Raw genomic sequence first — 22,263 nt, forward strand, 5'->3', positions numbered from 1 at the left:
CTCTGTGTGAGGGAAGGTGTTCTAGTATATGAGAAAACAGATCTGCATGTGCTCACATCAAAACATTCCTATTGCTGGGTGACAAAACTTCCCTCAATTGAATTTGGCTAACTAGGACCTGTCAATAACAAGACTTTGAATCACTGTTTCAAAATCTTTAAAGTGAAGACTATTCTATCAATAGGGTCAAAGTTCTAAAGGTTAGGGACATCATGCCTCCTGGTTATTTGATCCCGTAAGTGATACTTCCAAGCTACGGCTCAGATGGAAGCAGGCATTGCATGTGTAAGATCATTTCTGCTGAATTTATTTAGAGGAGACAGTCAGCGCATGCTGGTGCAAGGTTTATAAAACCCTGACTTAGGCAAAGCTTAATATCTATAGGTATTTCTATAGGTTTTTTGTGGGAGACAGAATGGAAAGGTGATTCACACAAATCTTGTGTATGTGTGTGTGTGCGTTCGTACACATCTACTTAGGTAAGAATGTCTCAGCCTTGCCGATAATTTAGAAGAGATTCAATATTCTAACTAGGGAACAGAGGCTTTAAATATGGGGAGGCTTTCGAGAACCTAAAGCTGATTTTACAAGAACAAAGTGGATTATTTCCCAAAGTTGGTAATGTTTTTATGAAGGTAACAAAAATTTACTTACATTGACTGGGAAGAGGTAATTTTATAATTGCTTCTGTCGTGCCTTGCTATATTTTAAATTCATCCACTTTCCATTTTAATATTTTGGCCTATAACATATCTCAGCTTAATCGAAGACTATTTTTTGAAGCAAAGGTCTTTCTAAATTTAACACAACCTAAATCTCAATAGCAGTAGCAGTTCTAATCACCATAATACAGAAAGATACTGAAGTGCGGCAGAAAGTGCATCAGAGATCTACCCAATGTTACCCAAAGTGAGAAAAATCCAACAATCAGGAACATTTGAGCAGAGTTGCGCACTTTTCTGGGGAAGAATGGAATCCGAGTGGTGTCCCGATAGGGGCCATTAAACGAATGGAGGGGTTTGATAGAATGAATATACGGAAACTGTTCCCCATAAGAATATTCCAGAACAAGAAAATATAAGGTAGATACAAATGGAACAAGTGAACAATGAAACAGGCCCTTCGGCCCACCAAGTCTGCGCTGATTAACGATCACACGTACACTAGTTCTATCCTACACAATAGGGACATTTTACAGAAGCCAATTAATCTACAAACCTGCATGTCTTTGGAGTGTGGTAGGAAACCGAGCATCTGGAGAAAACCCACACGGGCAAAGGGAGAATATATAAATTCCATACAGACAGCACCCTTATTCAGGATCGAACCCGGGTCTCTGGAGCTGTAAGGCAACAACCTGATCGCTGTGCCATCCCCTGTTTGCTAACGCTGTGAGTTCCCTCATGACATTGTAAATAGAGAGTTTCCCAGAGTCACGCCGTGAATAGAGAGCTCTCCTGTGTCATGCCACGAAGAGTGCGCTCCCCAGAGTCACGCCATGAATAGTGACCTTCCCAGAGTCATGACGTAAATAATGAGTTCCCCAGAGTCATACCGAAATAGTGAGCTGGCAGAGTTACTCCATGGATAGTGAGCTGTCTAAATCGCACAGGGCAAGAACACAATTGGAGCTGACTAGGAGGCATACTAGGTATGGTAGAAGATGGAATGCCTGACCTGTAACTCAGAGGCTGTGAACCGGAGAATAGCATCTACAGTATTCATCACTCAATGAACCTATGGCAGCCCTGCAGGATGCAACAATTAATCTCTCTGGCGATGCGCATGCTACACTTGTCTCTTCAGCTAGATTTTTCCACAGCTCCTTATCTGCATTGATGATGCCATCATCACATCCAACATCCCACACAATCAGTCCCCACTCCAGAAACTTGTTTTCACGTTAATTTGCTGTGGTACGGTCTAATTGTATTTTTCAAACTCGCAAATATCGCTTCCAATGCCTGTGAAGATTTTGTTTAGTTCATTATTGTCACATGTACCGAGGTACAGTGAAAAGATTTTGCGTTTTATCTAGTCGGCGAAAAAACCATACATGATTACAGTCAATCCGTCCACAGTATACAGATACAGAATAAAGGGTATAACATTTAATGCAAGATCCATTAAAGTTCAATTAAAGATAGTTTGAAGGTCTCCATTGAAGTAGATGGGAGGTCAGGGCCGCACTCTAGTTGGTGAAAGGACGGTTCAGTTGCCTGATAACAACTGGTAAGAAACTGTCCCTGAATCTGGAGGTGGGCATTTTCAAACTTCTGTGCCTCTTTCCTGATGGGACAGGGGAAAGGAGAGTGAGTGGCTGAGACAAGTCCTTCATTACGCTGGTGGCCTTGCCAGGGCAGCGTGAGGGGCAAATGGAAGGGAGGTTGGTTTGCATGATGTCTGGGCTACGTTCATAAATTTCTGCAATTTGGAAGCTGAGATCACCTCTAAATTCTAGAATTACATGCACTCCTTGATACCCTCTGTCCATGAATTTGATCTGTGAGATATACAGAGTTAGAAATAAATCAAACTATTTATTATAAATCAGTTCATATTAAGGATTACATTATTACAATGGACATGAAATACATGATATGATACAATGTTTAGTTAGATACCATACATAGATAATGAGGACAATATATTTAATGTAGTACACATTCTCTTCAGTTTATAAATTCTGGCCAAACCCTGGCCTTCTTCATCCAACACTTGTCCTGTTGTTGCCTAGAACGGGATCTTTGCCAAACTTAAAACATCTGGATAAAAAGTGAGATCCGAACTAAACCTGTGAGGATTACGGAGAGTTGTAATTAGCACTATACCATTACCTGCCTTTCCCATCAAAGGGTATTGATTTTCTACTAAGTGGCATGTGCAGTAGAACTACTTGTAAACTGATAAAAGTGCATTTTGGCATTTGATGTAAAATTTTGTTGTACAGCATCACTCCTACCAGCAAAGCCCAGTGGGTTAATTGGGTTACTGAGGAATTGCTAACAGTGTATAAAAGCTTTCTTTCCTCTACCTAGTGCATAATGGGAGTGTCTGAGTAAACAGAATAGATGGAGTCTGTGTCTGATTTTAATTGTAGGAGTTTGGGGTTTTTGATATCTGGGAACTCCTCGCTGACCGCGAGCCGTATCTTGCCATTCTGGCAATCCTTTACCGGCTCCAGGAACACCACATGCTTGCCACCGCCAGCTTTACGTCCGGCTTCATCATTGCATGGCGGGGTAGCACTTAATATGGAGGAACGAGCACTGCACTCGTTTGGCGGAGCAGGGTTTTGTGGTGGCCTGCACCAGCAGTGACACGGGGTCAGGTACAAATACATGAGCACCAAGACTAGGGTCACCACACACCCGAGGAGAGTGGTAAACCCGGTGTTGAAGCCCTCGCCATTTTGCTTTCTGTGATACACTGTCACGTTGACCTCATGGGACTCATTGCGCATCAAACCCTTGTCAGTTGCAATGCAAGTGTAGATGCCAGCGTCCTCTTTACGAGCCTTGCGGATCTCCAGGCTCCCATTGGAGTAGAGTTTGAATGTCTGGTTGAAGCTGCTTGTGATAAGCTCTTTGTTTGGTGAAATCCACAGGTAGGTGGTCTGCTTGCCCTGCAAGCTGGTCTCACACCCAATGAGCACTGGCTCCCCCACCACCCCTGTGAAAGCAGCATCTCCCATCCCGATCAGTCCAACAAGGGTGCAGTTCTCAAACCTTTTACGGTGCTTCAGGAAACGCAATGAGGCTCTGGGCTGCCTCACAGCCAGGCAGGTGTGTTCCTCTCGAAAGTCGTGAACTGAATTAAACCCACTCTTCTCCCAGTGCAGGAACATGTTGTACAGAGTGCAATCACATGTGAAAGGGTTGTTGTGAAGGTAGAGGCCGTTCTTAACATTCTGAGGTAATGTAATCACTTCATCAAAGGGGATGGAAGAGAGCCTGTTGGATGAAATGTCCATTATCTTCAGCTGAGGCAAGCTGTTCTCCTGCAAGGCGTAGTAGGGGAAATCCGTCAACAGGTTCCAGCTGAGGTACACCTTCTGCACGCTGCTGAGCATGATCAGAGCATCACCGTCCACCCGCTGTATTTGGTTGTTGTAAAGCAGCAGCTCCTGCAGATTGGTCAGTTCCTGGAAAAAGTGTCTTTCCACCGAGTGGAGCTTGTTGGAGGACAGGTCCAGATGTGCGAGCCGGGAGGCATTAGTGAAGGCACCTGCAGCAATGTGGCTGATGCGGTTGTGACCCAATCTAAGCATGTGCAGACGAGGTAGCTGCACCAGCCATCTGTCCTGCAACTGATGCAAGTTGTTGTGACTGAGGTCCAAACTGGTTGCAGTGTTGGGCAGTCCAGGAGGCAGCATAGACAGACTCCGACTAACACAGCTCAGCAGGTCTGAGGCACAAATGCATACCCCAGGACAAACATGGAGGCTGGTTTTTACTTTGCTTGAGATCGAATACGGAAACAACTCTGCCATTAGCCACCACAGAACAAGAATCACCAATCCAGAGCTACTCATTGTCTACGTTTAGTGGTCCACTCTTGAAACGCTGCAGGGAAGTTTGCTCGGAGTTAAACAGACAATTTCATTTCACATCAGTTTCATTATTAAACCATGAACTGCACAGGGCTCCGCATACTGCAGGGCTGCCGTCTTTGAGAGTTCAGTTCTGCATGCTTAGCCACAGAGACTGTGGCTATTACTGATGTGATGATATAATGTCACAGTATAAATTCACACAGGCTACCTTCCAGCATCACCTTCTAATGATAGTACTCACAGCTGATAATTTCTTTCCGATCATTTAGTGAGCATCATTCATCCTGTCGGAGTTATTGTTGCTGCTGCTGATGTTTCGGGCAACATCTGGACACAAATGTTTTAAGAGTTCCCTTCCCTTGTAATCGGTAGGCAAATGAAGTTACGTAAAACACAGCAAAAAAATAAGCGACGTAGCCTCTCATCCCTTGTGCCTTTGTTTTGCTCACTCTTTTCCCTCTGGACAAGTCTTTAATTGCAGGCATTCCATCCCTCGGCAGCAATTCATAACTTTCTGCTTTGACTGGTGTCGTGCATAAAGCTCCCACAGCCTGGAAATAATTAATCTCTCTCAATTTAAACAAGTGGATGGGAGGCTTGCTGAGAAGGCAGGCTTGACGCTGATTGGCTGCCAGTAGTTGGGGCAATGTTTTAGTCCGTCTCAATGCAGTGGTGTGTTATCACTATTCACCACTAGTGGGTGGGAGTGAGCTATACCCAGCACTCATTTCTCTCAACGTTGGCAAAGTCAAAGATAGGCGAATACTGCTATAATGTCATTACATTTAAAAGGGGCAGAAATACATCAAGGTTTTGTGACAAAAATATTAGGATTTAATTAAATTAATTTTAGCGAAAGCAAAAGGATCAGCTCTCAATGTGAGATCGCTATGAAGAGGGAATCTAGCCTTAATATAAAGACATGGAAGCATGCTTCTTATTTCAGGATAATAACTGGTTTAAATCGAAGGTAGACACAAAATGCCGGAGAAACTCAGCGGGTCAGGCAGCATCTCTGGAGAGAAGGAACGGGTGACGTTTCGGGTCGAGACCCTTCTTTAGACTGATGTCAGGGGAGGGGGCGGGACAAAGATAGGATGTAATCTGAGACAGGAAGACTAGTGGGAGAACTGGGAAGGGGTAGAGAGAGAAAGCATGGACTATCTGAAGTTAGAGAAGTCAATGTTCATACCGCTGGGGTGTAAACCACCCAAGCGAAATATGAAGTGCTGTTCCTCCAATTTACGCTGGGCCTCACTCTGGCAATGGAGGACGCCCAGGGCAGAAAGGTCAGATTGGGAATGGGAGGGGGAGTTGATGTGCTGAGCCACCAGGAGATCAGGTTGGTTAAGATGGACTGAGCGGAGGTGTTGAGCAAAATGATCGCCGAGCCTACGCTTGGTCTCGCCGATGTAGAGAAGTTGACATCTAGAACAGCGGATACAGTAGATGAGGTTGGAGGAGGTGCAGGTGAACCTCTGCTTCATCTGGAAAGACTATTTGGGTCCTTGGATGAAGTCGAGGGGGGAGTTAAAGGGACTGGTGTTGCATCTCCTGCGATTGCAGGGGAAAGTACCTGGGGAGGGGGTGGTTTGGGTGGGAAGGGACGAGTGGGAAGAGAGAATAATAATTATGGAGTTGGCTTACACTGTTAGAGCACACTTTTCCAGTATTAGTTTCTATTATGACTTGTACACAATCTTGGACGTTAGATCCTGAACATGGTATTTCTTGCTGAATGGATTACCTCCTGAATATGCTTTGCAGAACTCCAGGGTGAACAGGCTATCCTCGGAGATCTGTCAATGTTGTTTTTGGTTTAGTACCCATATAAAACAGTGAGGGAGACATCATTGTCATAGTGGGATCAACAGTGGGGCTTATTTTATGTGCCCAAATTCAGTCACTGAATCCCAGACACTTGTTTCATCATACTGAACCAGATATGCATTAGTTCTTTCTGTCCTTCAACTTGTTGGTACACATTGCAACTCATATTCTGCTAATTGCACAACATGTGCATTTGTCCTGGTAATACAGTGATCACAATGATGTGGAATGTTTGGGCACCTGAATGATGCCACAGAGCCCAGGTCACCTAGGGTCATGGTATCACTGACAACATATGGTGTTTCTTTGCATCAGAAGGTTATTGTTTATCACTGGGGAACTGTTGTTTCAGCAAGAAGAGGTTCCACTGCACCAAAGCAGCATCTGCTGCAGCAAAGGCTTTGATCTGCTTGTTGCAGGCTGCTGATGATTGTATACAAGTACCATTGAGAAATTATTGGAATTGCTTTACACCCAGTGCCTTGTCACAGTGTCAGTTGCGACTCAGTTGGCAACACTCACCTCCCTGAATAACTCGGGTTGGATTTAATGTCCATTGCTGGGATTTGATCAGATAATCTGAGGGATTATTGAACGTTTGAAATTTTTGTCTTTCAAGTGAATGACAAGATAAGACACAGTCTGCCCTTTCAGTTTGCATAAAAGTCCCTATATTTTGAAGGTCTTCCTGCTACTCTGATCAATGTCCATCTTTCAGGAAAATCATTACTAGGTTTTTCAAATCATTATCAAATTATAATTTGTAGGATTTTGTTACAAATTGATTAATTTCCTACCTTGCAACAGTGACTATACCTCAAAATAAAACCTAATTGGCAGTGAAACATTTGGAGAGTCCTCTTTTCACAGGAGGCACAAGTATTGCAGCACATAGGAATTTATTTTATGTAGAAACACATTGGCACACAGAGTAGGTCTGCCAGCATACAGCGCTCAACCTCAACACAGCTCAGGCCTCTATTTATGGAAATTTAAAGAAAATGGAAAGTTCACGTCATATTTGTTCCTGGGTGGAGTTCAAAAACGCTTCAGCTGTACTCCAAGAGCTAATGAGAAGTAGTCGGAAAAATTATAAAGGCACAAATATCCCTTGATCCAATTACATGAATCCCAAATGGAATTGCACAAGGCAAATATGTCATGTAATAAGGACCGCCGAATGATAAGGAACCTTTGCATCTATAGCCATTTACAAGTTAGTCTGTGTGTTGGTTTGTTTTGTACATTTACAATACGACTTTCATTTAGTCGGTTTAAGAAATTATCCGTAGGATTGGAAAATCTCCTGATGTGAGTACAAACTGATTCTCAAGTCATAGCTTTACAATACGTTATTACATAATGAGGATCCATGTTCTTTCATAGTGAATTGAGATTACTTTGTTTAGTAATCTAGATTAATATAAAATGGTGGTACAAGAATCTGCAGATCCTGGAATCTGGTGCAAAAAGCAAAATGGTGGAGGAACGCAGCGGCCCAGGCTGCATCAGTGATAGGAAAGTGGAATGTCGACTGTCCATTTCCCTCGACAGATGCTGCGTGCCTTGCTGAGTTTCTTCAGCATTTTGTTTTTTGCTCCACTATAAAATGGGTCCTCTCAAGTGGAGAAGGGGAACATATTCAGCCTCCCATCTTAATGGGTTATGTATCACCATAATTGCTTCATTCTCTGCAGCAGTGCTATATAATTTTCACCTAAATTTGGCTCATAAATTGAAGGTTAATGAATTAGCAATAACTGTGCTCTGTACTATATCAGTGAGATATATCCTGTAATGTGAAACCGGCTGTAATCTCAATTGTCTGTGTGATGTCTGTTAAATATTTGACCCATTCCCAATGACGTTCAGTTTCATAAAAGAACACAAGGATAGATAAGGTTATAGTTATTTTTTACCCCTTTTCATCTTTGCATCAATCCTGATGCTGATTATCGGTTTGCAACTACACAAATATCCTTCATCCTATAATACTGCAGCCAAATTGTAGAGTCCTGCACAATTCCTCCAAATTGACCAGGAGAGCCAATTCCAAAACAAAATGTAGCAGTAGCCCCAGATGAGATGAAGATTGAACTCAAAATCTGTTGTCTAAATAACACAATGATGCACTGGCTGCCCTGAAAAGCTGGAGGAGCTTGAATTTATAATTATGTTAACAGTTCATATATTAGCTCAGCTGGTAGAGCTGCAGCCATGACCCGGGCTCAGTCTTGACATTTAGTGCTGATTGTACTCCGCTTGCGTGATCTCTTTATGATTGAATGAGTTTTCTCCAGGTGCTCTCTTCCTCTTCCATCACAAAATGTGCTGGTCGTAAGTTCATTGGTCACGGTAAATTGCCCCCAGTAAGTAGATGACTGGTAGAATCTGGGGGAAGTTGGCAGCAATGTGGAGATAATAGGTAACAGGGAAAATTAGTGGGGAGAATTAGATTGCTCCATGACCTGGCAGAGATTTGAAAGGCCAAATAGCCTCCCATATGATTAACTATAGCAAATATACCTATATTGAATTCTTGGGCACCTGTCTATCAGAAATGCTCGGCATACTTTTATTAAAAGGAGATTAAGAGACTTTCAGCACAGGGTGTACATAACAAGCCATTCATCAACATGCCTTTGAGGTGGTGAATGAACCATGGATTAGAAATTAATTTTATTCGCTTGATCTGATGTTGTGGCTGGGAAAGCATTGCCTGAAAAAATGGATGAACCAGGTACAATAATAACTGCAAAAATGGGATGTGATATATTGCTGAAAAGGTAAGCCATGTCAGGGTTGTGGTGAAAGAGAAGGGGAGTGGATAGAAAGTGCTCATTCAAAGTGTTGGACTCTACTACTTCATCACCCAGCATTTTGTGACACCTGATACTTGTGACCAGGCTCAAAACGTACGTGGCTCATAATGCCAGTTTATCTGACTTTCTTTACAATAATGGTAGAATAATAATACCTTTTTTTGTAGGGAGCACAAGATTGACAAACCAAACTACATCTAAGGACCAGTCATGAGAAATATTTTATTTTAGCTGTACTTACCCAGAACCTGAATTTCCTAAAAACATTTAAAGACAGAAAGCACGATCACTCCTGCTTCACATTCCCTTCTACAACACTCCTTGGCCTTTCTGCTTCATGCACAACCCTTATGCAGCTTAATCACAACTTTCCGATGCTCCATTTCCATCCCCTCACTTCTCCACCCTGCTGCTCCACTCACCACCCCCATGCCACCTCTACTTGTTGTCTCCACTTGCCACCTCTACTCACTGCCCACACGAGCTCCCCCCACTGTCCGCATCTGTTCACTGCCCACAAGAGCTCCCCCCAATGTCCACCTCGACTCACTGCCCACACGAGCTCTCCCCACTGTCCGCCTCTACTCACTGCCCACACGAGTCCCCTCCTTGACTCTCCTCCCTTGCTCTCCTTCCTGACTCAGAAGGCAGTGGAGGCCAATTCTCTGAATGCATTCAAGAGAGAGCTAGATAGAGCTCTTAAGGATAGCGGAGTCAGGGGGTATGGGGAGAAGGCAGGAACGGGGTACTGATTGAGAATGATTAGCCATGATCACATTGAATGGCGGTGCTGGCTCGAACGCCCGAATGGCCTCCACCTGCACCTATTGTCTATTGACTCCCGCAGAGTCCGTTCCCTCCACAACTCCATGGTTAACTCATATTTCGCTTGGGCAGCTTACAACCCAGCAGTATGAATATGATTTCTCTAACTTCAAATAACCCTTGCATCCACTGTCTCTCCAACCCTCCACCACCCTAGCCATCATACTAGTTTCACTGTCCTGTTGAGTTTCACCTTCTGTATAACTTGGGATTACCTATCCCACAGCCAATAATGGACCATTGAGGGCTCCTTCTTTCCTTGACCTTTGTTGCTTTTTGCATATCTTTCATTCATTTGTTCAATTTACTTTCTATATCTCTCATTTTCCATTCTCCTAACTCTGTGGCTGAAGAAGGGTCTCGATCTGAAACATCACCTGAGGGGTAACTTCTTTACACATAGGGTGGAGGTTATATGGAACGAGCTGCCGGAGGAAGTAGTTGAGGCACGTATTATCATAACATTTAAGAGACAATGGGACAGATACGTGGATAGGACACGGGGTTATAGGCCAAACGCTGGCAGGTGGGATTAGTGTAGAAGGGGCATGTTGGTCAGCATGGGCCGAAGGACCTGTTTCCACGCTGTATGACTCCAGAGAAGCTGCTTGATCTGCTGTTACTCCAGCACTTTGTGTCTTTTTTTTCTCTTTTTTTTCTCTTTTTATCCTCATGAGCCATGCTACCTCTAATTTTCTCTGCACTCATTGAATTCTAGCCCTTTGATCAGCTCCAAATTTTATTGCTCTACTACTGATACCCCTAATTTTACTTGCAAAGGCTTGAAGGTTGTACGTTTCTCTTCTGAAATCTCACTGCCTCCATAATCTTTCTCACCCCTTTGTTCTATGGCGACCAAGCTTTCATAATGTCCTCTTTGACTTGGGTTTAAAATTTTGATATCTGCAATATGCCTTACGACTTTCTGCTACATTTAACTTCATAATTGCAAGTTATTATCAATCATCCTTGGTATCTCATCAGTATTTGGTTTCTCTTGCCTTTTTCAGTGGAATATAATGAGCCAAATCCTCCAGGCCTGGAGACTGCCTGAAGTCTCCTAAAATCTACTTTGCTGACGCAAAGCATCCTGGAATCCAGTAGAATGGTCTGAGGGAAGGCAGGATCTCCAGTGGTGCACTGAGGAATTTGCCCCCAAAACTATGACATTTGGCAGGGTCATACCTATACAATGCCAACCATGAAACCTACAATAATCATTGAATCCTATTTAACACTATCTTTCTATTTGGAGATATATTTTTTTTAACTATTAAAAATGCGGTAAATGCTTTAAAATATGAAAAAATCTATAGGACAAATCAACACAAACAATTGCAACCATTAAGCCAGACGTAAATAATTAAACAACCTGCATTTGACTTTGCTTTTTCTCTTCAGTCCAAGTTGAAATCAATTGAAATTTGGGTCCTTTGCCAGATCAAACTTGGTACAGGATCCAATCAGTTTGCGCAGCATAGATCCTGGGAGCTCAGCAAGCAGGAGCTTTGTAGCTGGACTCCATGTTTAGTTCACAGGCATTTGACAAATATTCTCGGGTTACTTCCGCTTCAGCATGCAAGTGCTGGTGGTTCCATTCGGAATTCCTAGTATTTACCATCAAGATATTATCCATTCTTTTCACATTGTTGTAAATATTTCCAATTGCCTTTCCCTATTATAGATTACAAATATAATCAGTATTACTTCTCTTCTATTCTTAGCCCTTCCGGGTATTTTTCCAATCGTTAATCCCTATTTTTACTTTTATCTTTGTACTTTTATCTCTTTCTCAATTATTTCATGAAAAAGACTGGGCTATTTTACCAAAATATTCAGGACAAATTGCCGGTGATAATGTGCATGAAATTGCAGAATCAATGAAGCACTGTGAATTTTTGTAGAATTTCCCTTTCCAGTTTTCAAGCAACACACTTATCCTTAACGAGTTCGCGTACACAACATAAACGTATCCGTCACCATTCCTGCAAAAGGTAGAGTTTGCAGGGCATGCTGCCAATAGCAATGCCTTTCTGCCTACTGACCATTATCCCCATTATCCTTATGAAATTCAGAAACAAACCATTAATCACTTTTTACTCTTGTGGCATGATATTATGTTGTCTCAGCATGAATTTCCCCAAACGCTCTTGAAGGAGCCTTTCTCTCAGCCAGTTACAATTCATATAGACTATTAACAGTTCAGAGGCTAGGTTAAGGGCAACTTTCAGTTTTTTTCATCAAAGGCAGAATTTTAGAAAAGGGTAGTTTCTGCTTTAGACAATAGACAATAGGTGCAGGAGTAGGCCATTCAGCCCTTCGAGCCAGCACCGCCATTCAATGCGATCATGGCTGATCACTCAATCAGTACCCCGTTCCTGCCTTCTCCCCATACCCCCTCACTCCGCTATCCTTAAGAGCTCTATCCAGCTCTCTCTTGAAAGCATCCAACGAACTGGCCTCCACTGCCTTCTGAGGCAGAGAATTCCACACCTTCACCACTCTCTGACTGAAAAAGTTCTTCCTCATCTCCGTTCTAAATGTCCTACCCCTTATTCTTAAACTGTGGCCCCTTGTTCTGGACTCCCCCAACATTGGGAACATGTTTCCTGCCTCTAATGTGTCCAATCCCCTAATTATCTTATATGTTTCAATAAGATCCCCCCCTCATCCTTCTAAATTCCAGTGTATACAAGCCTAATTGCTCCAGCCTTTCAACATACGACAGTCCCGCCATTCCGGGAATTAACCTAGTGAACCTACGCTGCACGCCCTCAATAGCAAGAATATCCTTCCTCAAATTTGGAGACCAAAACTGCACACAGTACTCCAGGTGCGGTCTCACCAGGGCCCGGTACAACTGTAGAAGGACCTCTTTGCTCCTATACTCAACTCCTCTTGTTATGAAGGCCAACATTCCATTGGCTTTCTTCACTGCCTGCTGTACCTACATGCTTCCTTTCAGTGACTGATGCACTAGGACACCCAGATCTCGTTGAACATCCCCTCTTCCTAACTTGACACCATTCAGATAATAATCTGCCTTTCTATTCTTACTTCCAAAGTGAATAACCTCACACTTATCTACATTAAACTGCATCTGCCATGTATCCGCCCACTCACACAACCTGTCCAAGTCACCCTGCAGCCTTATTGCATCTTCCTCACAATTCAATACTACCCCCCAGCTTAGTATCATCTGCAAATTTGCTAATGGTACTTTTAATCCCTTCATCTAAGTCATTAATGTATATCGTAAATAGCTGGGGTCCCAGCACCGAACCTTGCGGTACCCCACTGGTCACTGCCTGCCATTCCGAAAGGGACCCATTTATCCCCACTCTTTGCTTTCTGTCTGTCAACCAATTTTCTATCCATGTCAGTACCCTACCCCCAATACCATGTGCTCTAATTTTGCCCACTAATCTCCTATGTGGGACCTTGTCGAAGGCTTTCTGAAAGTCGAGGTACACCACATCCACTGACTCTCCCCTGTCAATTTTCCTAGTTACATCCTCAAAAAATTCCAGTAGATTTGTCAAGCATGATTTCCCCTTCGTTTACCATCAGTTAAATCTGATCTTTTAACTCAGAAACATTAATCACGTGGATTTCACCAAGAATTAATATTCCCCATTGCCAGTCTGGTAATAATTAAAGAATTGAAATCTTTGTCATCATTGAAATCTTTGTCTGCTTCTTATAAAACAATGTTTCCACCCATACCATTTTATTAATGGTCTTCTGATATACATTATCCTTGAAAAGCAATGAGAATATATTTCTTAAATTGACATTGTCAATATTATGGCCCTTTATAACCCTTGAATGTGCTCAATGCTATTCAACTGAGTGTTATAATGCCTAAAGATGGTTGAAGAGAGCAATTTATGGACTGAGAATTTGCTGTTAACAACTATAAAAAATTTCATCTCAATCACACATTTACACAAATCACCCCAAGTTAACCACTGTTTGGCTTCAGACCAAAGCTAATTATGAAGTACTGCTGTAAGAAGACTGGAAATCACTTATTAATTTAGAAATGGGAGGCTGGATGTGGTGGTATGTTATCATGGTAGCCAAACCAAATGGATGGTGGTCAGGTTATGGAGGTGGAGTGAATAACAGCATTTAATGAGTGTACAAGAGCAGAACGGAGTTGTTTACAAAACACAACCGTACTGCAGCCCACACCTGATACACCATATGGTGGTTATCTGTTGTGGTAGAAGTAATGGAAAGCAGAGCTCTGTTTAAATGGTGAGATTATTGAAGACAGCTGTACAGAAGAATTGGTGCGATGTCATATGTGAAATGCCAAAAATTAGCACATAGCAAGTAATTGTGAGGGTAAATGTGAGGGTTCCAAATGGGATGGAAAATAAAAATAAGTATTTTTGTACCTATTGGAGGTGTTGGGGAAATCACAGCAGAAGTATTGTAGACAATTTTGATATTTTTATTTAAGGTGTACTTGCATTGGAGGGAATTCAGAGAAAGCTCACTTGATTTATTCCTGGGATAAAAAGGTTGTCTGATAAGGAGAGACTTTAAACTTTAATAGATACAGCGTGGAAATAGACCTTTCGGCTCAGGGACGAGCAATCACCCCCTATACTAGTACTATCCTACACACTGGGGACACTTTACAATTTTTACCACAGCCGATTAAGAAACATAATATTGTTTCTGTTGACGTTTCTCCCGATGTTTATTTCAAGTAAATGTGTTGCATTGATCTACTACCAGGCACCATCCTGTTAAAGTGTGGCAATCAAGGAAAAAGTACCTTATTTTAAGTCAAGAGTGTTTATGTGTTGCATACACTAGATATGATCTGAATTCTTACATGCTTCAGCTTTACAGGCACATTAGAAGCAATAACAACAATAAATATTCAATAAGATATCAGTCAACTAAGTCAACTAGACCACGATTGTGCAAAAGCCTATGTAAGGAGAGCAGCCACAGTAGTGCAAAGTTCAGTGCTGAGGTAGGGTTTTGTAATGTGATTCAAGAACCTACTTCTGTCCGGGACCTGAAATTTGCAAGGACCTCATGACATGCATGTTCATTTTTACTTGAGAATAAACAATAAATGGACGATCTGGCCTTAAACAATGTACACACATATTAATCTTCAATATGTTTTGTATTAGAATTCTGTGTCGTAAATAGTATAATATCAGACGTATTGCACCTGATTCATAATCCTGGTGATGTGGTCAGAGTGCTGGAGGTGGGAAGGGATGGGCCAATTGCTATGTATTTTAAAATAACACACTGTGCACCATGGCTTGAATTGTTGTGAAGCAGGTCCGTGAATAATTAACAGGAGAATGTTGGGGAAAGTGGTAAAACAGGTTAAGTATACCTGCTGCAGAGTACTTGCTTCATCTTGGCAGTCTTTCACGCTTGCATAATATGCGTACTTAGATAAATAAGGATATTTCTTTCCAAATAGACCAGGCCGAATTCTTGATGGGACCAGTTTCATTGGAGGAATGATTTTGTAGCAATAGCAAGTTGGCATTTACCCACAGGATTGGTTATTGGACAGAAAGCAGAGTGAGAATAAATTGTTGTTTTCAGGTTGGCGGGATGTGACGAGTCAAGTGCCGCAGCAATCAGTGCTTGGACCTGAGCTTTTCATGATCTCTATCAACAATTTGGTCAAAGGAACAAACCTCACATTTCCAAGTTTACTGATGATACCAAGCCAGATGGGATTGTGAGTTGGTAGGAGGATATAAAGACACTTTGAGGGATATGGACAAGCTGAATGAGTAGGCAAGAGTGTAGTGGGATGCAATATATTGTGTGTAAAATATGAACCTATCCACTTTCATGCTCAAAACAGAAAAGTTGAGTTTTATTTAAATGGTGAGGAATTGGATGGCATTGGTGTTCAAAGGATCTTGGGGGTCCTTCGACGTGTAACTGAGAGGTGATGTGTAGTTACAACAAATAGTTAGGAAGGAAAATGGTCTGTTAGTCTTTATTGTAGGAGGATTCGCGTGTAGGAGTAAAGATGTCCGGTGGTAATTATATAGAACTTTAGTGTGACTGAACCAAAGCACTGAGTAATTTTGGTATCCTTATCTGTAAATGGATTCACTTACTATATAGCAATAAAAATTCATAGAGTTTGCCAAATGAGGGAGATTCAGCAGACTAGGCTTATGTTCTCTCGAGTTCAGATAATTGAAATACACACAATTCTTTTGGGGCTTGATACTGTGGATGCAGGGAGTTCCCCTCACTAGGGTATCTTCAGCCAAAGCTACTTTCTTTAAATTAAAGTTGGGCTGAGACTGAGAGATATTTCTTATCACAGAAGATGATAAAACTTTGGAATTTTCCTGTCCAGAGCGCTGACTAAGTCATCCAAAACCGGTGGATAGATTTCTGGATACCAACAAATGTGGGGATAATGCAGGAAAGTGGCACTGGAGGACTTCAGCCATGATCATGATGAACAATGGAGCAGGCTTGAAGGACCAAGTGGCCGATTCTTACTCTAATTTCTTACTTCAGTTCTTAATCAATTGTACTTCACTTAATAACCTACAGGTTCTAGTTGTGGAAACTGCTGCATTGATTTTGAGTCATATTCTTTGGCCCCATGCTCTCCTTCAAAGAAATATCCATTGATTTTACCAGAATTAGATTGTCTTTCCTTTCACCTTTCTAAATATTTAGGAGAATGATCACTATTGCAGGTATTTTAAACTCTCCAAGGTTTGTCCCAGCTATGTGTTCTCACCACAGCCTTGCAATAGTAATGGATTTCTTACATTTGTATATCAATCTGTTTTTGCACAGTAGCATACTAAAGAAACAATATGTTTTGTCTGCTGTGAAGTTTAAATCCATATTGACTGGAAGATGAAAGCCATTGTTTTACAGAGATTTGTGTATATGTTTGAGCATCGGTTTATTATTGGCATGTGTATCGAGGTACAGTGAAAGCATTGTTTTCATGCTATCCAAACAAATTAGATAAACAATACATAAATACAATGAAGTCAAACTCAAGTACAATAGAGCAAAAGGGAAGATACAGAGTGCAGTATATATCATATCATCATATCATATATATACAGCCGGAAACAGGCCTTTTCGGCCCACCAAGTCCGTGCCGCCCAGCGATCCCCGTACATTAACACTATCCTACACCCACTAGGGACAATTTTTACATTTTACCCAGCCAATTAACCTACATACCTGTACGTCTTTGGAGTGTGGGAGGAAACCGAAGATCTCGGAGAAAACCCACGCAGGTCACGGGGAGAACGTACAAACTCCTTACAGTGCAGCACCCGTAGTCAGGATCGAACCTGAGTCTCCGGCGCTGCATTCGCTGTAAAGCAGCAACTCTACCGCTGCGCTACCGTGCCGCCCATAGTTCGCAGTATTGCAGCACATATAGCGCCCTCCATAATGTTTGGGACAAAGACCCATCATTTATTTATTTGCCTCTGTACTCCAGAATTTGAGATTTGTAATAGAAAAAAATCACATGTGGTTAAAGTGTACATTGTCAGATTTTATTAAAGGGTATTTTTATACATTGTGGTTTCACCATGTAGAAATTACAGCTGTGTTTATACATAGTCCCCCCATTTCAGGACACCATAATGTTTGGAACACATCGCTTCACAGTGTTTGTAATTGCTCAGATGTGTTTAATTGCCTCCTTAATGCAGGTATAAGAGAGCTCTCAGCACTTAGTCTTTCCTCCAGTCTTTCCATCACCTTTGGAAACTTTTATTGCTGTTTACCAACATGAGGACCAAAGTTGTGCCAATGAAAGTCAAAGAAGCCATTATGAGACTGAGAAACAAGAATAAAACTGTTAGAGACATCAGCCAAACCTTAGGCTTACCAAAATCAACTGTTTGGAACATCATTAAGAAGAAAGAGAGCACTGGTGAACTTACTAATCGCAAAAGGGCTGGCAGAACAAGGAAGACCTCCACAGCTGATGACAGAAGAATTCTCTTTATAATAAAGAAAAATCCCAAAACACCTGTCCGACAGATCAGAAACACTCTTCAGGAATCAGGTGTGGATTTGTCAATGACCACTATCCGCAGAAGACTTCATGAACAGAAATACAGAGGCTACACTGCTAGATGCAAACCACTGGTTAGCCACAAAAATAGGATGGCCAGGTTACAGATTGCCAAGAAGTACTTAAAATAGCAGCCACAATTCTGGAAAAAGGTCTTATGGGCAGATGATATGGAGATTAACTTATATTTGAATGCGCGAAGTATAAAAAAGTGGATGAGCTTGAGGCTTAGTTAGATATTGGCAAGTATGATGTTGTGGGAATTACAGAGACATGGCTGCAAGAGGACCAGGGCTGGGAGCTGAATATTCAGGCGTTTACGACCAATTGAAAAGACAGACCGGTGGGCAGAGGGGGTGGGGTCGCTCTGTTGGTAAGGAATGATATTCAGTCCCTTGCGAGGGGTGACATAGAATCAGGAAATGTAGAATCAGTATGGATAGAACTAAGGAATTGTAAGGGTAAAAAGACCCTAATGGGAGTTATCTACAGGCCCCCAAACAGTAGCCTGGACATAGGGTACAAGTTGAATCAAGAGTTAAAATTGGCATGTCGCAAATGTAATGCTACGGTGGTTATGGGAGATTTCAACATGCAGGTAGACTGTGAAAATCAGGTTGGTACTGGACCCCAGGAAAGGGGGTTTGTGGAGTGCCTCCGAGATGGATTCTTAGAACAGCTTGCACTGGAGCCTACCAGGGAGAAGGCAAATCTGGATTTAGTGTTGTGTAATGAACTGGATTTGATAAGGGAACTCAAGGTAAAAGAGCCATTAGGAGGCAGTGATCATAATATGATAAGTTTTAATCTACAATTTGAGAGGGAGAAGGGAAAATCGGAAGTGTCAGTATTGCAGTTGAGCAAGAGGGACTATGGAGGCACGACGGAGGAGCTGGCCAGAGTTGACTGGAAGGAGACCCTAGCAGGGAAAACGTGGAACAGCAATGGCAGGTATTCCTGGGAATAATACAAAAGGTGCAGGATCAGTTCATCCCAAAGAGGAGGAAAGATTCTAAGGGGAGTAAGAGGCGACCGTGGCTGACAAGGGAAGTCAAGGACAGTCTAAAAATAAAAGAGAATAAGTATAACATAGCAAAGGTGAGCGGGAAGCCAGAGGATTGGTACTCTTTTAAAGAGCAACAGAAGATAACTAAAAAGGCAATACAGGGAGAAAGGATGAGGTATGAATGTAAGTTAGCCAAGAATATAAAAGAGGATAGTAAAAGCTTCTTTAGGTATGTGAAGAGGAAAAAAATAGTTAAGGCAAATGTGGGTCCCTTGAAGACAGAAGCAGGTGAATTTATTATGGGGAACAAGGAAATGGCAGACGAGTTGAACCGGTACTTTGGATCTGTCTTCACTAAGGAAGACACAAACAATCTCCCAGATGTTCTAGTGGCCAGAGATCCTAGGGTGAGGGAGGAACTGTAGGAAATTCACATTAGGCAGGAAATGGTGTTGGGTAGACTGATGGGACTGAAGGCTGAGAAATCCCCAGGGCCTGATGGTCTGCATCCCAGGGTACTTAAGGAGGTGGCTCTAGAAATCATGGGCGCATTGGTAATCATTTTCCAATGTTCTATAGATTCAGGATCAGTTCCTGTGGATTGGAGGGTAGCTAATGTTATCCCACTTTTTAAGAAAGGAGAGAGAGAGAGAGAGAGAGAGAGAGAAAACAGGAAATTATAGACCAGTTAGTCTGACATAGGTGGTGGGGAAGATGCTGGAGTCAATTATAAAAGAAGAAATTGTGGACCATTTGGATAGCAGTAACAGTATCGTTCCGAGTCAGCTTGGATTTACGAAGGGGGAATCATGCTTGACTAATCTTCTGGAATTTTTTGAGGATATAACTAGGAAAATGGACAGGGGAGAACCAGTGGATGTAGTGTACCTGGACTTTCAGAAAGCCTTCGACAAGGTCCCACATAGGAGATTAGTGGGCACAATTAGAGCACATGGTATTGGGGGTAGGGTACTGACATGGATAGAAAATTGGTTAGCAGACAGGAAACAAAGAGTAGGGATAAATGGGTCCCTTTCAGAATGGCAGGCAGTGACTAGTGGGGTACCACAAGGCTCGGTGCTAGGACCACAGCTATTTACAATATACATTAATGACTTGGATGAAGGGATTAAAAGTAACGAAAGCAAATTTGCAGATGACACAAAGCTGGGTGGCAGTGGGAACTGTGAGGAAGATGCTATGAGGTTGCAGGGTGACTTGGACAGGTTGTGTGAGTGGGCGGATGCATGGCAGATGCAGTTTAATGTGGATAAATGTGAGGTTATCCATTTTGGTGGTAAGAACAGGAAGGCAGATTATTATCTGAATGGTGTCAAGTTAGGAAAAGGGGAAGTGCAACGAGATCTGGGTGTCCTTGTTCATCAGTCACTGAAAGGAAGCATGCAGGCACAGCATGAAGAAAGTCAATGGAATGTTGGCCTTCATAACAAGAGAAGTTGAGTAAAGGAGCAAAGAGGTCCTTCTGCAGTTGTACATCACCCTAGTGAGACCACACCTGGAGTATTGTGTGCAGTTTTGGTCTCTAAACTTGAGGAAGGACATTCTTGCTATTGAGGGAGTGCAGCGTAGATTCACAAGATTAATTCCCGGAATGGCTGGACAGTCGTACGTTGAAAGACTGGAGCGACTGGGCTTGTATACTCTGGAATTTAGAAGGATGAGAGGGGATCTTATTGAAACATCTAAGATTGTTAAGGGATTGGACATGCTGGAGGCAGGAAACATGTTCCCGATGTTGGGGGAGTCCCGAACCAGGGGCCACAGTTTAAGAATAAGGGGTAGGCCATTTAGAACGGAGATGAGGGAAATCTTTTTCAGTCAGAGAGTTGTGAAGCTGTGGAATTCTCTGCCTCAGAAGGCAGTGAAGGCCAATTCTCTGGATGCTTTCAAGAGAGCGTTAGATAGAGCTCTTAATGATAGGGGAGTCAAGGGATATGGGGAGAAGGCAGGAACAGGGTACTGATTGTGCATGATCAGCCATGATCATGGTGAATGGCAGTGCTGGCTCGAAGGGCCGAATGGCCTACTCCTGCACCTATTGTCTATATCAGAGTGATGGCAAGACCAAAGTATGGAGGAGAGAAGGAACTGCCCAAGATCTAAAACATCGGGAACATTTTTCCTGCATCTAGCCTGTCCACACCAGGTGGCGATGGAAGCCTCGCCTACAGTCTGTCTGTCTTTTCTCCTTTTTTGTTATTTTTAGTGTGTTTTAAAAGTATGTGTTAATGTTCCCTGGTTTGTTTTATGTGGGGGATAGGGGGGGTCGGGGGAAACTTTTTTTACAAACTCTGACCTTGCCAGAGATGCGATTTTTTTTCTGGGTCGTAACTCCGATCTCTCTGCGGCCTAACATCATGGAGCTGGAGGCCTTGCTCAAGACTGACTTTGACCTCCACCGCGGGGCCGTGAATTTACCATCGGAGCCTGCGATCCCCTGCCAGGGATCGACGTTCCAACCGTGGCCTGCGGATTTCAACATTGAGGAGCTCGCAGTCTCGGGTAAAGACTGATGTCGGGAAGCTCCAAGCTGCAGGAGGTTCGACCAGCCCCGATTCGGAGTCCGATCGCCCGGCGCGGGGAGCTGAGATTCCCCCCGATGCAGGAGCGTTCGCCCTGATGTGGAGGGCTCGAATACAGGTTGCAGGAGCCAAGATCGCCCCGGCAACGGAAGGTTCGAGCACCCCGACCGCAAAGAAGGGAAGAAGATTGAATTCTTTTTTCGCCTTCCATCACAGTGAGGAATGTGGGGAAGTCGCTGTGGTAGATGTTCATATTAAAATTTTATTTGGGTGTCTTGTTGCTCTTTATTGGTATGACTGTGTGGCAATCTGAATTTCACTGTACCTTAATTGGTACATGTGACAATAAACTGACCTTGAAACCAATCCTCTAAGAATTTTGTATGTTTCTATAAGATCCCCTCTCGTCCTTCTAAATTCCAATGAATATAAGCCCAGTCGATCCATTATTTCCATCATATGTCAGTCACGCCATCCCGGGAATTAACCTGGTGAACCTACGCTGCACTCCCTCAATAGCAAGAGTGTCCTTCCTCAAATTAAGAGACCAAAACTGCACACAATATTCCAGGTGTGGTCTCACCACGGCCCTTACAACTGCA

At 42.7% G+C, this 22,263-nt stretch overlaps 2 protein-coding genes across 2 annotated transcripts in view; one reads left to right on the plus strand and one right to left on the minus strand.

The window, feature by feature from the left end:
* rnf123 (ring finger protein 123) overlaps positions 1-22,263 on the plus strand; it is a 180,052-nt gene that overhangs the window by 135,599 nt on the left and 22,190 nt on the right. The window lies entirely within an intron of this gene.
* amigo3 (adhesion molecule with Ig-like domain 3) lies at positions 2,647-5,039 on the minus strand. The gene has a single exon (XM_078414343.1). It carries the CDS (start codon positions 4,532-4,534, stop codon positions 3,035-3,037), a length of 1,500 nt encoding a protein of 499 aa, XP_078270469.1. The 5' UTR covers positions 4,535-5,039; the 3' UTR covers positions 2,647-3,034.

The sequence above is a fragment of the Rhinoraja longicauda genome, chromosome 17 (genome assembly GCF_053455715.1).
Source record: "Rhinoraja longicauda isolate Sanriku21f chromosome 17, sRhiLon1.1, whole genome shotgun sequence".
Taxonomy (NCBI): domain Eukaryota; kingdom Metazoa; phylum Chordata; class Chondrichthyes; order Rajiformes; family Arhynchobatidae; genus Rhinoraja; species Rhinoraja longicauda.

What these genes read in the sequence shown, in the direction of transcription:
- amigo3 (XM_078414343.1), bottom strand. Translation starts at nt 4,534, where the DNA reads ATGAGTAGCTCTGGATTGGTGATTCTTGTTCTGTGGTGGCTAATGGCA.